The following is a 13,529-nucleotide window of genomic DNA, read 5'->3' on the forward strand; positions in this document are numbered from 1 at the left end:
TCATTCATCCACACTGACAACTGTGCTTCTTTTCCTGCAAAGACTCCTTATTTCACTTCTGTTTCCTCAACAACAGCCCAGGGTTTCTCAAACTAAAACCATGAGTAGAATTTCCTCTTGTAACAATGGGCTTGTCAGATAGTTAAATAAGACTACATTTAATTCAATGCCAGAAGCCAGGCTCAGAAGAAGTAACTGGGTGGTGTTCAAACCTGATCTCTGCCTCTCACACTTTTGAATGCAGCTGTCCAGTTGGTGTTCTGTGACAGGGTTTTGTTAATGTTTGCAACTGTAAAGCTCCATGTTTGCAGATGCAGCTCTGGAACCAGGACAATTTTTTCCCTAACTCCAGGCTGGATGGATTGCTTTCTTCTAAAACACGGTCGAGCTCAGTGGCTCACACCTGTAATCCTAGCACGTTGGGAGGCTGAGGCGGGTGAATCACTTAAGGTCAGGAATTCAAGACCAGCCTGGCCAACATGGTGAAATCCCGTCTCTACTAAATATACAAAAATTAGCCAGGCGTGGTTGTGCACACCTATAGTCCCAGCTACTTGGGAGGCTGAGGAAGGAGAATCGCTTGAACCTGGGAGGCAGATGTTGCAGTGAGCTGAGATCATGCCACTGCACTCCAGCTTGGGTGACAGTGCGAGACTCCGTCTAAAAACAAAACAAACAAAAACACAACAACAAAAGAAAGAAAAGTAAAACAAATTATTCTTTTTGTATAAGAATTTCTGAAATATAATATCACTAGCTTTCTTTTAAATATAATTAACATGTGTGATAGTAAAATACGTTTTTTACTGAAATATTTTCTTAACCTAGACTTTTTTACTTCTTGTTTTTGTAAAATATTTATTCATGATGAATGACATCCAACTTCCTCTTGTTTTCAGGGTACAAAATTTATTCACATTTGTTTTCTTATTAAAGCCACAACATTCAGTAAGGTCATTTTTGCTATTTATTTTCTATCTTAGTCGTGACAAGTTAAGGTTCATATGTTTGTTTAGCTGTGAAGGTGGAAGAACAGGAATCTGAACCCAAGTCTTTTGATTTTATAACCTTTGCTAAATCACAGGGTTGCCTCTATAAATAATACCAAATGGATTGCTTAATGTCTTATGCTGTTTTAACTGCACAACGTCGGAGCAGCCATTTTACTGATTTTTTGTTTCCTAAAGAAGTCTTCTGTGAATAATTTGGGGTTTTTATTTTATTTTTTAACTGCTTAGGGTTGGTGCAAATGTACAGTTTTCTTGTGAGGACAATTACGTGCTCCAGGGATCTAAAAGCATCACCTGTCAGAGAGTTACAGAGACGCTCGCCGCTTGGAGTGACCACCGGCCCATCTGCCGAGGTAAGGCACCTGTGGTGGGGTAAAGCCTGGATTATCTCTTTCTTTAGGGTTGGCATTTTTTTTTCTGAATATATAATTTAAGCATGAAGCATTGTCTACAGGCACAGTACAACTTGGTAGTAATGTGTGTTTTCATAGTGATGTGGGTAATAACAGAAATCTTTCCTTGGAATTTGTTAAGAAGCTAACATTTCCAAGAATATTTTTGTGTTTTACATTTGAGGACAGGTGTGAGCAAAGCCATGCATACTCACTATAAGTTGGTATCTATCTATATACACACACAGTGTGCATGTGTGTGAATATATGTTCCACAGCTGGACCTGCCAGAAAGGTTTCTGTGCACCCCGCAAATCTAAAAAGGTTCACTTTCCCATTGCAGTGAGGTTGAATTTTTTAGGTATTAATTACATGTAGTAATAAAAGGAATTATTAGCCTGATTCCCAATCATCATTTTATTAGTAAATGATCTTTAATCTCTAACATAGTTAGCAGAGTAAAATATTCATCATTATTGTCATCATTTTCAAATAAAATGTATGTAGTCAGCAAATGTTAAATTGTTTATTGGTTACTGCTATGAAGTATATACAAATTCTTACCAGAATTACAGAAATCATATTGAAACCAGAAGAAAATTACTTTGGTTGGTTTAAAATGAAAATAATATAAAATTAAAGAAATGCTAGGTTTGGAGGTTTTGTTTTTGAATTTTGGCCGTAAAATGATTTATGTAAACTGGTAGTTTTGGGAGGAAAAGCACTAGTTTGACTAAAAAGGAAAGCTTCATATATAAGAATACCTTATCTTTCCATATAGTCTTTTCATGTGAATGGACTTAAACATTTTAAACTTTTAAGCATTTTAGTTATATTTAAACAAAAGGCACAGGAATCATAGTGCCTGTGAAATTAACTAGTTGCCAAACATGTCACTGTTGTCATCTAAGCTAAGAATACTCTTTGGCACCATTTACTGTATTGTACCTGGTCCCTATAACCACTTGGGGCCAGTCACATGTAGGGGACACAGCTTTGCTGGACCCGTCCCGACAGGAAGGGCAGGGTGGGTATATGGCCCAGCTGACAGCGAGCTGTCACCTCTTAAATGGAGACCCTTCACAGAGTCAGCAGTCTCTGGTCAAGGAAGGGCACATGGCTGTCCCTTTCTTTTTGTCACTAGATGACTTTGATTGTACATTTTTCAATTCTAACATAAGACTCTTAAGCACTTCAAAGAACCGTACTAAAATTCATGTTCCCACTAGAGCTGGTGATGCACAAGCCTCCCAACTATACATGAGGAACGAGTCACATGGATTGTTTTTCCTTTAGGGGAAAAAAATTCCTTTAATAGTTTTCTTGCTCTTATATCCCAGAAATAGACTTCGTTATTTTTAAAGTTCACTTTTGACAAATAGTAAATGTACATTCTTTTAAATGTTACTTTTAAATCAATATTTTAGAGTAACTTAAATATTTGCCTTTATATTATTTGATTTTATAAGTTAACCCATGACATTGCCTTTCTTGGCCCTGACTCTCGTCTTAAACTCAAAGCCCTTTCTCAGTATCCTGTCCCAAACATATCACACACTCAGAGGTGCTTACGTCTTAGGAAACAGCTGCTCCATCCAGGCTGAAGGTGGAGACATTTCTCCCGTCCTTCTCAACCCCCCAGCTACTCAGGCTTAGAGAGAATTAGAAGAGGATTCTTTTTGGTTTTCTGCTCTCATCGATTCAAGTGTCCCACTTGACCATATTTTGGAAGAGAAAAAGAGGTCTCTCTTGCTTGGTGTGTTTGGTTTCTGGAAAAGTTACTAGTGACTGCCAAGACTCTGCCTCTTCCTTTCAACTCCACAGGCCAAGAGTGCCCGGCTTTATCCATCTTCTCTTCTCACTGACGATTCCCTTGCTTTACTTAAGTTAGATATACCTTGATCATCATTGAATAGTTCTTTAGTTCTTTTTAAGTTTATTACTTGTAATAAATTTAGTAAGAACTAAAAATGTATTTGAAGTAATAAACTTAATTTATTTTCCTGAAATAATAACTTACAGTGCTGGAAATAATTCCTAAGAAAGTGTTTTTACAGTGGATGGGTTTTACCAGTGTTGACTCAGACAAAGGCCACGCGCTCACATATTGGTGAGATAATCTTTTCTCCATCTTGGACTCCTGCTGAGACGTCAAAGGGACAATGCTCCTTAGCTATCTAGTTGCATCCGTTGATAAGATGGATAAGAAACCCTCAATTTCTTAAAAAGTATCCTTTCTGGGAGGTAATACTTGTGTTCTGGCCTTAGGTCATTCTGAGGTTTCAGGGGACGGCTGTGCAGCCACACACACTCTGCCTTTCCTGTCTCGAACGCTGTCGCAGCTCTCGCTTCCAAATTTCAGCCTCCTTTGCCATCTGCAGAGGCTGAGAAGTTTCAAAATCACCTAGCCCTGATTCCTTTGTGTTTGACAGTCCTCCCCTCAATTTATGTCTTTCCTATCATGTTTTAAGTATCAGCAGCAAGAAGAAATCAAGCAGCCTCTTGGACACATGGCCTGGAAATCTCCTTAGCAGTTCATCTGTGTTTGTCACTGAACACCCTGCTTCCCACCTAATCACAGAACCACTTCTGCTAAACTTCTGCCACCTCTTTCAGTCTCCAGGAATGTCTCTCCCTCTTTCCAAGTCCCACCGAGAGTATCGTTACAAGATAGATTTCTACTAGTTGTCTATTCGAGGCACCTGAGGCCTTCTCTATGACACTCCCCAAAATGTGGCAGCTCTGACCCACTACCCAGTTCCAAAGCTGTGCCCACGTTTGCTTCAGCAACACCTCATGCCCAAGCACTTGACTCTGTGAGTAAAAATTCCAGCAGAGAAACAAATCCACTAGGATGGAGACCAATGTATGGGCTTAGATCAGGGAACTGGCTCTTACAGTTGGTAGGGCTGGCATTATATCTGAATTCTGAAAGACCGGCTATTGGGAAGGAAAGATAGGGATCAGGCCAGGCTCCCCGGGAAGAGGTCAAAGCTGCTGTCCACAGGCAGGAGTCTCTCTGTAAGGGAAATTCTAAGCCCTCTTTGAAGACTTCCCAAATGATTATGTAAAGGCCACACAAAATAATCTCCTTAACTTAGAGTCAGTTGATAAGGGACATTATTTATGCCTCCAAAATCCCTTCACAGGAGCACCTAAGTTAGTGCTGGATTGAATAACTGGGAAAGATATGTGTTTATTTCCCAAACTATGTATGTGACTTTGAAATATTTAGTAGCTAGACTAAAAAGGTACAGAGAAACAGGTGAATTGAATTGTAATAACATTTTATTTAACTCAAATACTCCCAAATAGTATCACGTTAACATATAGTTAATACAAATACGATAATGAGATGTTTTACATATTTTCTTTTTTTCATACTGTGTTTTGGAAATCCAGTGTGCGTTTTATACTTAGAGCAGAGCTCGTCTCAGACCAGCTGCATTTCAGGTGCCCAGTAGCCATGTGTGGTTAGCAGCTGCCACATATGACAGCACAAGTTTAGACGTTTACAGTCGTGATTTTCTTCCTCACTATGAAGAGCCATCAACACCCTTGTAGTTGTGAAGAGGAGAAATGAGCCCAGTGAGTTGTGCCCCACTTCCTGGCTGGCATCCCTCTGTAGAACACTCTTCAATTAAAATCTGTAAGTTCCTCAAGTTGACAACTTTTAAGAACCCTGAGTATGTCACCATTCCCTCTTTTAAGTAGCGTCTCAATTTGTTTCCAATAATGGATTCATCCATTAGGGAAGAGCAGAAAAACATTTATAAAAGTGGAGCTTTTATAACTATTTCTATAAAAAGATAACGTCAGATATCTAAAGTGTCCAGGACAACGGACAAATGCTACCTAAAACAGACTACAGGGAATCGTTCTTTGCTATCGATAGGTTCTGTACAGCAGGGACCATTTTCCAAGTTCATTTGTCACTCTGCCATTACCACAAAAAATAGTATCTAAAAAGACAGCATTGGCCCAGCATGGTGGCTCACACCTGTAATCCCAGCACTTTGGGAGGCCAAGGTAGGCAGATCACCTGAGGTCAGGAGTTCAAGACCAACCTGACCAACATAGTGAAACTCCATCTTTACTAAAAATACAAAAATTAGTTGGACATGCTGGTGCATGCCTGTAATCCCAGCTACTGAGGAGGCTGAGGCAGGAGAATTACTTGAACCTGGAAGGTGGAGGTTGCAGTAAGCAGAGATCGTGCCACTGTACCCCAGACTGGGTGACAAGAGCAAAACTTCATCTCAAAAAAAAAAAAAAAAAAAAAAAAGAAAGCATCATAGTTTTGAATTTTCTTGATTCATGCTTAGCCTCTAAAGGTGGCCTAATAATGATCATTTCTGCCACGTATTCACCACTCAACCATCTATCAAATACGATAAAATGCCCCTGATCTGAACATCATGCCCATTCTGAGCATAAATCTATTCCAGCGAGGTGCGTCCAGGAAGGACTGACTCTCAAGGTTCCTATTTTCATGAAGGGTCTCTAACTCTGAAGTAATGATCATGCCTTCTTGGGAGCAGGCATATCTGATGGAAGCATTTGATACATTGCAGTGAGTCAGAAGTGATCCTTCCATCTGGAGGCTGGTGTGGTTAGCCAATGCTTGCATTAGCTAATTAGCTCTGAGAACCGGGGCAACATTACCTTTTCTTCCTGTTACCAAACAGATGAATGGTTGTCATAGCTCAGTAATTATACAAGTGATTTTGTTTGAAATTACGCTTACTTCATTTAGGAATATGAAAACAACCATTATGATTTTTTTGCAGGGTAAAACATTATGAGCTGTGTAAAACTGTGTGAGTATCTTTAACTGGCAGTAGATTTTTAAAATAAGCAAACCAAATGGAGAGAAGAGTATCTCGTTGTATTTTTTTTTAAGTAAAACGTTCAGGCTGGTACTTCATTCCATCAGTCTTTAGGGGCGATTTATGTAGAGAACTTCCTTTAATGCTAATGCTCTTTGATCAGTAGAGTTAATGTTTTGAGTTGCTCCCTGAGATGAAAAGCCCTCTAAGAAAAATAAAGTATTATTGGCAGTTGTGACTGTGGTTTCATGGAAGCTAATTGGAGCCAGCCAGAGCCAGAGAAAAAGTTATTATTGCCTTGGAATTTCAGATTAGGTTAGCTAAAAATTATTCTTAATTTATGAACTCATCATTTACCAAAACTTTTACAAGTTTTCTTTTCCATCCGTGTTTTCTGTCTGTGTAGAAATGACCTTTTAAAGAGTAATAAGAAGATCATTTACCTCAAAAGATGACTCTCATTCTACCAGGTTACAGATCCAGTGTCCGTGTCATGATAATATTTTGTGTATTTGATCAGGTAGCCACTATCTCAGAGATTTAGAGAGGCAAACACAAGGTTAACTTTTTAATTCCCATGAATTTTGAGAAATTTCTGTTGTTGTTTCCTGACTCCTGAAGCTTTATACTTTTTACCTGAAGGTCACCTGGGAGAAAATATATTTTTCTTCTTATTATTTTTACTAAGTTATTGGCAATAATATAGTTTTGTATCTTATACTACTCTCATACTCTATTGGCATAAAATAACCTGAAAGCTGACCTTCAGTTAGCGTTTTACATTCCTAGAGCAGGCCACATTCCTGGAGCAGACCACATTCCTACAGCAGCCACGTTAGCTAATTACATTCCTAGAGCAGGCCGGGGATGTTTCTCTCTTAGGATTCTTGCACTTGGTTTCCCCTCTCTGGAGTCTCCCCCTCCCTCCAGGTATCCGTGTGACTGTCCATTTATGCCTTTCATGAAATGCCGTCTGAGCCCACGTCCTTCCATAACCACTTCTTACAGAGCAGGCCTTTTCCCTCACTTTACAAATCTTTTATCTGCCTTTCTTCAAAGCTATTTTCTCCTTCTGCCATTATATGTTTGTGTGTTTGTTAATTTCCTGCTGAAGGCAAGAAACTTACTTTTGTTCTCTCTCCACCATACCCTCAATGTTCAACTCATAATGAGCACTGCATGTCTACTTTTTTTTTCTTATTTTTTTTTTCTTTTTGAGACAGAGTCTCCCTCTGTCACCCAGGCTGTAGTATAGTAGTGCTATATTGGCTCACTGCAACTTCTGCCTCCCAGGCTCAAGCGATTCTTCTGCCTCAGCCTCCCGAGTAGCTGGGATTACAGTCACCTGGCACCATGCTCAGCTAATTTTTGTATGTTTAGTAGAGACGAGGTTTCACCATGTTGGCCAGGCTGGTCTCAAACTCCCGACCTCAGGTGATCCACTTGCCTCAGCCTCCCAAAGTGCTGGGATTACAGGCGTGAGCCACCGTGCCCGGCCATGCTGTGATATATCAGGCCATGTAGTAAATGCTTTATTGTCTTCTTTTATTCAATCCTCAGAGCAATCATAAGTGGAGTTATGATTATTCTAATTAAATAAACTGAGTGGCTTAAAATTACATAAGTTAAGATGAGACAGCTACCAACTACCTAAGCCAGGCCTGGAACCGGGCGTGGTGAAGGAAAGGAAGCTTTTAGCCTCTGTGATGTATTAACTTCATTATGGTTGACAATCTGGACATAAAATTTGTGCTGGATAAAAATATTTTCTCCTAAAAACATATGAGAAATAGACTATCCAATATAATTATGAATTTGCTTTAAAAAATCTTCTAACGTGACCCCTGAAATCCCGCTAATTTAAATTTAATCAATTAGAATCTTTCTTCTTTCAAGTAATTTGATTGAGTAGTTACTATAGAACTATAAGATTTCCTGGAACTGCATTTAAATAAACAGATAAGTTATTACTTTATATTAAGTAAGATAAATTGCATGAAACAAGCCTATTTTATACTTAATAAATATTCAGGGATTAAGTGGATAAATGTCAAAATGGCACGCATTGGCATCCAAAATTGGTTAGTTTTCTTCTCCCTTTCCACTTTCCCTCCTGACATATTATAATTCCAATTTATCATTCTGTGAATTCTACTTTTACTGAGGAGACAGAAAAGATGTAAGTGAAGTTTGAGTTTACAGGTTTGGAAAACTGTCAAGCAAGTAATACCAGGTGTACATTAGGCCGCAGTTATTATCCAAGTACATTTATCAAACATGTCAGTGAATTTTACTCTCTATTAGATGTTATATTTCCAAGAGGCAAGGCCTTTGCAAGACTAGAAAGAGGCATTCTTTCATAGTTTGTATAAACGTGCATCTACACATTTCCACTATGGCAGCTTATGGAGAGAGATCTTGTTTTAAAAACTGGCTTGGCACTGGTATGTTGTAGTTACTTAATTATGCTGCTTAATCACCTACTTCACTGACTAATTGAATGCCTGTTTAGCGCAGAAGCTAAGGGAAGGAAAGGAGTTTCCCTGCCTCTAAGGATGCTGTGAAATTGTCCAGTCCCAGTCAGAACAGCTTCCCTGGGCTGTCTCCTGTGTGAGGAGCTGCCCAATCAGTTCTTTGCATGAAGCGAAAACCCAGCAGAGTCCGTGAGTGAAGAGAGAGGCAGGTGATAAGCCTTCAGATGTCTAGGTTTCTGAGTCAGATCTTATGGCATCGTTTCGTGAACTCCCAGAACTTTGGATAAATTCGTATTCAAATAGATCCCCCCAATAGGCGACAAAGCAACATAGATATGGTTTTTAGATAAGATGATGGTAGCCATCTGCTTCCTTTGCAAGGGCCTGCGTGCATTGCTGAGATTTTCTCGACACCCATTATTCTTCCTGCCTTGTAGGCTGCTGCACCCTTGCCCGTCTAACTAGAGGATTTCTAAGGGAGGACAGCAGACATCCCTAACAGATCATCCCCAAAGCTCCCTGACACTCATTCGTTGGATCTACTCAGTATGAAGCTCAGCCCTGTGTCATCTCTTCTTTCTCAGCCTGTCCCATTTTCTTCTCTAGCTCTTCTTTTTCTTTTTTCCAAATACCAAATTTTTAAAAGTTTAACATATGATAGACATGAGAAATCATACCCTTCTGGTGCTTCACAGCAGGCACCTAGGACACAAAACGATGGGCAGGCCCAGCTTTAGGGATCCTTCCATCACGGAAGCTGGGGGAGGGGAAGATGTGGGTGTGTTCGATGGAGGGCTGTGTGCTGGCTCTTCTCTCTCCACGATGAAATTCAGAGAAATTAATGTAATCTTTCCTGGCCCAGGTAATAAGGTGAGCTGCAGGACAGCTAGAGGACAGCAGACACTCTGTTCACCACCGTGTGGACATCAGCTGGTGGAAATCACAATAGCTCAAGCCACAGGGTGGTTGTTTAATAAGGACTCTACAAATGCATGGTTGAACTTGCAGTCGTTCCAGTCGAAAAACAGAGTTATTCTGTCTAGTAGAAAACCCTAGATGCAAGGAAGCAATAACTAAATAAATCATAATGAGCCAGATAAGGGGCACATCATCAGATGGTAAAGAAGCAGATGATTAGGTTGGAGTAGATTTAGAAAGGCAAACACTGAGAACGGAGCACAAGCTTTCAACAATGTCCTAAGAAGGAGGGTTAAAATAACATAATTACAGTTAGGTTATGTGACTTAAGGCTGTTACACCTATTCAGAAGCTACGCTAATATTTACTGAGGAAACTATCAGATGCTAAAAATTGTTCTAATTGGTGAAGTTAGACAAATGAACAAACCAGACACAAATCTCCGGCCTGAATATTCCCAATATTCATTTCAGATGACCACTTTGATGGCTTCATACAAAAAAATGCAAAAAATAAATAATTTGTTATGAAAATATGTTGCAAAGATGGAGAGAGATTTCTAAATTTAAAAAGAAACATTATGGGTTCATTTGCAAGCTTCTGGTAAAGAACGTCTGCGAAGGAACTGGGCCCATGACTCGCTTTATGTGAAACTCCATACTTCAGAGGCCTGAAACTGTGGTGGACGGACTGGTTTCCTATGCATATTTTACTAAAAGTTGCTTCACAAATAAAACATAATGCATGAGATGCATTTCATGAGATGCTGGTAGCCAATTTTCATATGCCAAGTGAGGGGCCAGCTTCACAGCAGGCACCTAGGACACAAAGCCAAGGGCAGGACCAGTTTTAGGGATCCTTCCAGCAGGGAACTTCTGGGTCAATGCGGGCTGAACCTACCCTGTCAGGAGGATTGTAACAAATGACTTTCCCCCTGCAAATGTTTTTCAGATGTACTTTTTAAGAGCTTGAAATGCAGACTGACCATGCCAATATGGTTACATTGATTCACAATTAAATCAACAAGTGTTGATGAACGCTACATGATGTTTAGAATAGCTGTTAATTTAAGTGTTACAAAGTAGGAAAACGCAACATAAAGGTATTACAACTCAGATTTTATTGATTAGCACTTTTTTCAAAGGTTTTCTAGTTGGATAATGCTAATATTAGAGGGCTTTAAGATTTCACATCTAAAGTGTATGATCCTCTCTGAGAACAGCTCATTAAAAACAGACTCATTAGACAGTGAGATATTAGCATACAGAAGGGGTCCATGTTTTCATTCAGTCCTTTGCCCAGTGTCCGACACACCTACTGAGTTTTGAAAACCCAGTTATGTTTTACCCATGTTTGTTTTTCATTTGGACAGTAAATGCCAGTATTTTAAAAGTTAATTTTTTAATTTTATTTATTAATTTTTTTTTTTTTTTTTTAGAGACAGGGTTTCACCATGTTAGCCAGGATGGTTTCGATCTCCTGACCTCATGATCCACCCGCCTCAGCCTCCCAAAGGGCTGGGATTACAGGCGTGAGCCACAACGCCCAACAAAAGTTAATTTTAACACACTTATCATGTAGAATAGGTCAATTTTTAGCCAATTATTTCCATAGTAAGTAGAAAGCAACTGAACAGTTATCTCAAATCGTCTTGTCCCATTTTCACATGTCTGAAACTACAGCATTGTATGCAGTGCTGAGGAGGGACAGGTAAACGCAGAAAGAGGACTGTTCCTAAGGTCAGGGAGTACATAACCTTTTAGGAGAGAGAGATCTCAGATGAATAGTCACAGTAGATTAAAGATTAAAGAAGTATTATGAGGAATAGGCATTATTTGTCTTATTATTATTACCATTATTATTACATTGACATGCATGAAAGAGAGAAATGTCTGGTTCTGGAGGCCCTTTGGAAAACCTGTGTTCAGTGGCTGATTCTTTTTCCCCCACAAAGTAGCCCTTGTTAAGTCACAAGTCCTGTTCTGCTGAGTTTTGTAGCGGAGGCTCCTAGAAGAATAACTGACTTGAAGACAGGGTTAAACCCAAGGAATGAAAAAATAAAGGATGGGCTATGATGAGGATTAATCCTTCCTATGAAACATTTTTTTCAGTTTGTGTCATAGGATGTCTTAGGAAAATGAAGCAGAAGCTCTCTTACATTAATTTCTTCTTGTGAAATTAGTTTCTTCTCCTCCTTTCTGAAACCCAGTTTAAATTATTAATGTTAAAACCAGTCTATGCTGACATTATATTTCTAAACTATGTCTATTGATTTGAAAAAAAAAACTCCTTTCATAAAGTGGAGGCCAATTAAATTATTTTTATATTCCAGACTAAGTTGTATATATTGAATTATGCAATTTCTATGCTTTGCTCAGTCTTTCATTTCAGCTTTAAGATTTTTTTTTTGTTTTTAAAGTCACCATTCCTATTTTCTTTTTTTAAACTTTCAATAATGTTTTAAGTTCCTATTTGCATTGTGCTGTAAATAAATTGTTATAGTTTGTTGCAGAATAGAATCTAAAGGTCGAAAGTAACTTTGGAGATCATCTGCTCCAAAATCCTTTTTTAAAGTTGAAAAGACACCGTTTATTGGAGGTCACACAGTGTAAGAGGTAGCTGAGATGGTAACTCTGGTTGAATTCCACTCGATGGTGCCTTTCCCTCTGTCTTACTGCAGTCACCCACAATTAGGTGTGTATGGAGACTCTCTGAACAACGAGACATACATGAAGACTCTGTCTGAGTCACAATGGGATTTGAAATGGGCTACTTTGGTATTGACATTACCCATGGTGCTATCATCTGTTAGATCCTTTGGTGAGTGGAAAGGCCTTTGGAAAACATAAAGTGCCCCAGCATAACACTGCAGATACCAAACAAAAATACTGCCGGCCCAGCAGTCTACTCGCTGATTGGAGTCCATGCCCCAATTGGAGTCCATGCACCATGTTTTTACTGTGATTAAATAATAGCTAACTTGAAATTTCCCATAAATGTTATGTCTTTACCAAACTGACAAAATGTTCTAGAAGATAACGTCGTTTCTATGTGTTTCCAGCTAGAACATGTGGATCCAATCTGCGTGGTCCCAGTGGCATCATCACCTCCCCGAATTACCCGGTTCAGTATGAAGATAACGCACACTGCGTGTGGGTGATCACCACTGCCGACCCGGACAAGGTAAGGCTCCACCCGCTGTGACTAATGCACACCACCCTCTGATAGGATCTGCTGTTGAAGCAAACAGCCCAGCAAAGGCCGTCTGTCCTTACACTTTACTGTTTGAATTTAAAAGTTCCTGCTGCATCCTGTGTCTAGATGCCACATTCATTGCAGAGCAGCCTGAGATTCAGATACAAACTGAGTATTCTCAGTGTGGTACCATTTAGTGGTTCTAGAGATGAAGTCTGTGTTCCTCCTTTGTGTATCATAGTGCTTTCTCTTATGTCTTTTTCAACTCAAGTCTCATCCACTATATCACAAGCTTTCTTAAATACCCCAGTATTTTTGCATAGTATGACTAAGTGTTGGAAATGCTCCTACTATACTCAGACACAAAAATACTGTCTTTTGGCCGAGCTCGGTGGCTCAAGCCAGTAATCTCAGCACTTTGGGAGGCCAAGGTAGGTGGATCACTTGAGGTCAGGAGTTCTAAAACCAGTCTGGCCAACATGGCGGAACCCCATCTCTACTAAAAAATACAAACAAAAATTAGCTGGGCTTGGTGGCAGGCACCTGTCATCCCAGGTACTTGGGAGGCTGAGGCAGGGGAATCACTTGAACCCAGGAGACAGAGCTTGAAGTGGGCCAAGATTACACCACTGCACTCCAGCCTGGGCGACAGAGCAAGACTCCATATCAAAAAAAAAAAAAAAAAAAAAAAAAAAAAAAAAAAAAAACTCT

General features: G+C 39.5%; 1 protein-coding gene across 1 annotated transcript in view; it reads left to right on the plus strand.

Moving 5' to 3' along the window:
* Window positions 1–13,529, plus strand: part of CSMD1 (CUB and Sushi multiple domains 1) — a 1,215,136-nt gene that overhangs the window by 556,697 nt on the left and 644,910 nt on the right. The window contains exons 7-8 of the mRNA XM_017887857.1: window positions 1,239–1,363; window positions 12,685–12,806. Of these exons, the coding sequence (XP_017743346.1) occupies window positions 1,239–1,363; window positions 12,685–12,806 (247 nt within the window). The remainder of the gene's footprint in view (window positions 1–1,238; window positions 1,364–12,684; window positions 12,807–13,529) is intronic.

Source organism: Rhinopithecus bieti, unplaced genomic scaffold, assembly GCF_001698545.2.
Source record: "Rhinopithecus bieti isolate Rb0 unplaced genomic scaffold, ASM169854v2 scaffold_15838, whole genome shotgun sequence".
In the NCBI taxonomy this organism is placed as follows: Eukaryota; Metazoa; Chordata; class Mammalia; order Primates; family Cercopithecidae; genus Rhinopithecus; species Rhinopithecus bieti.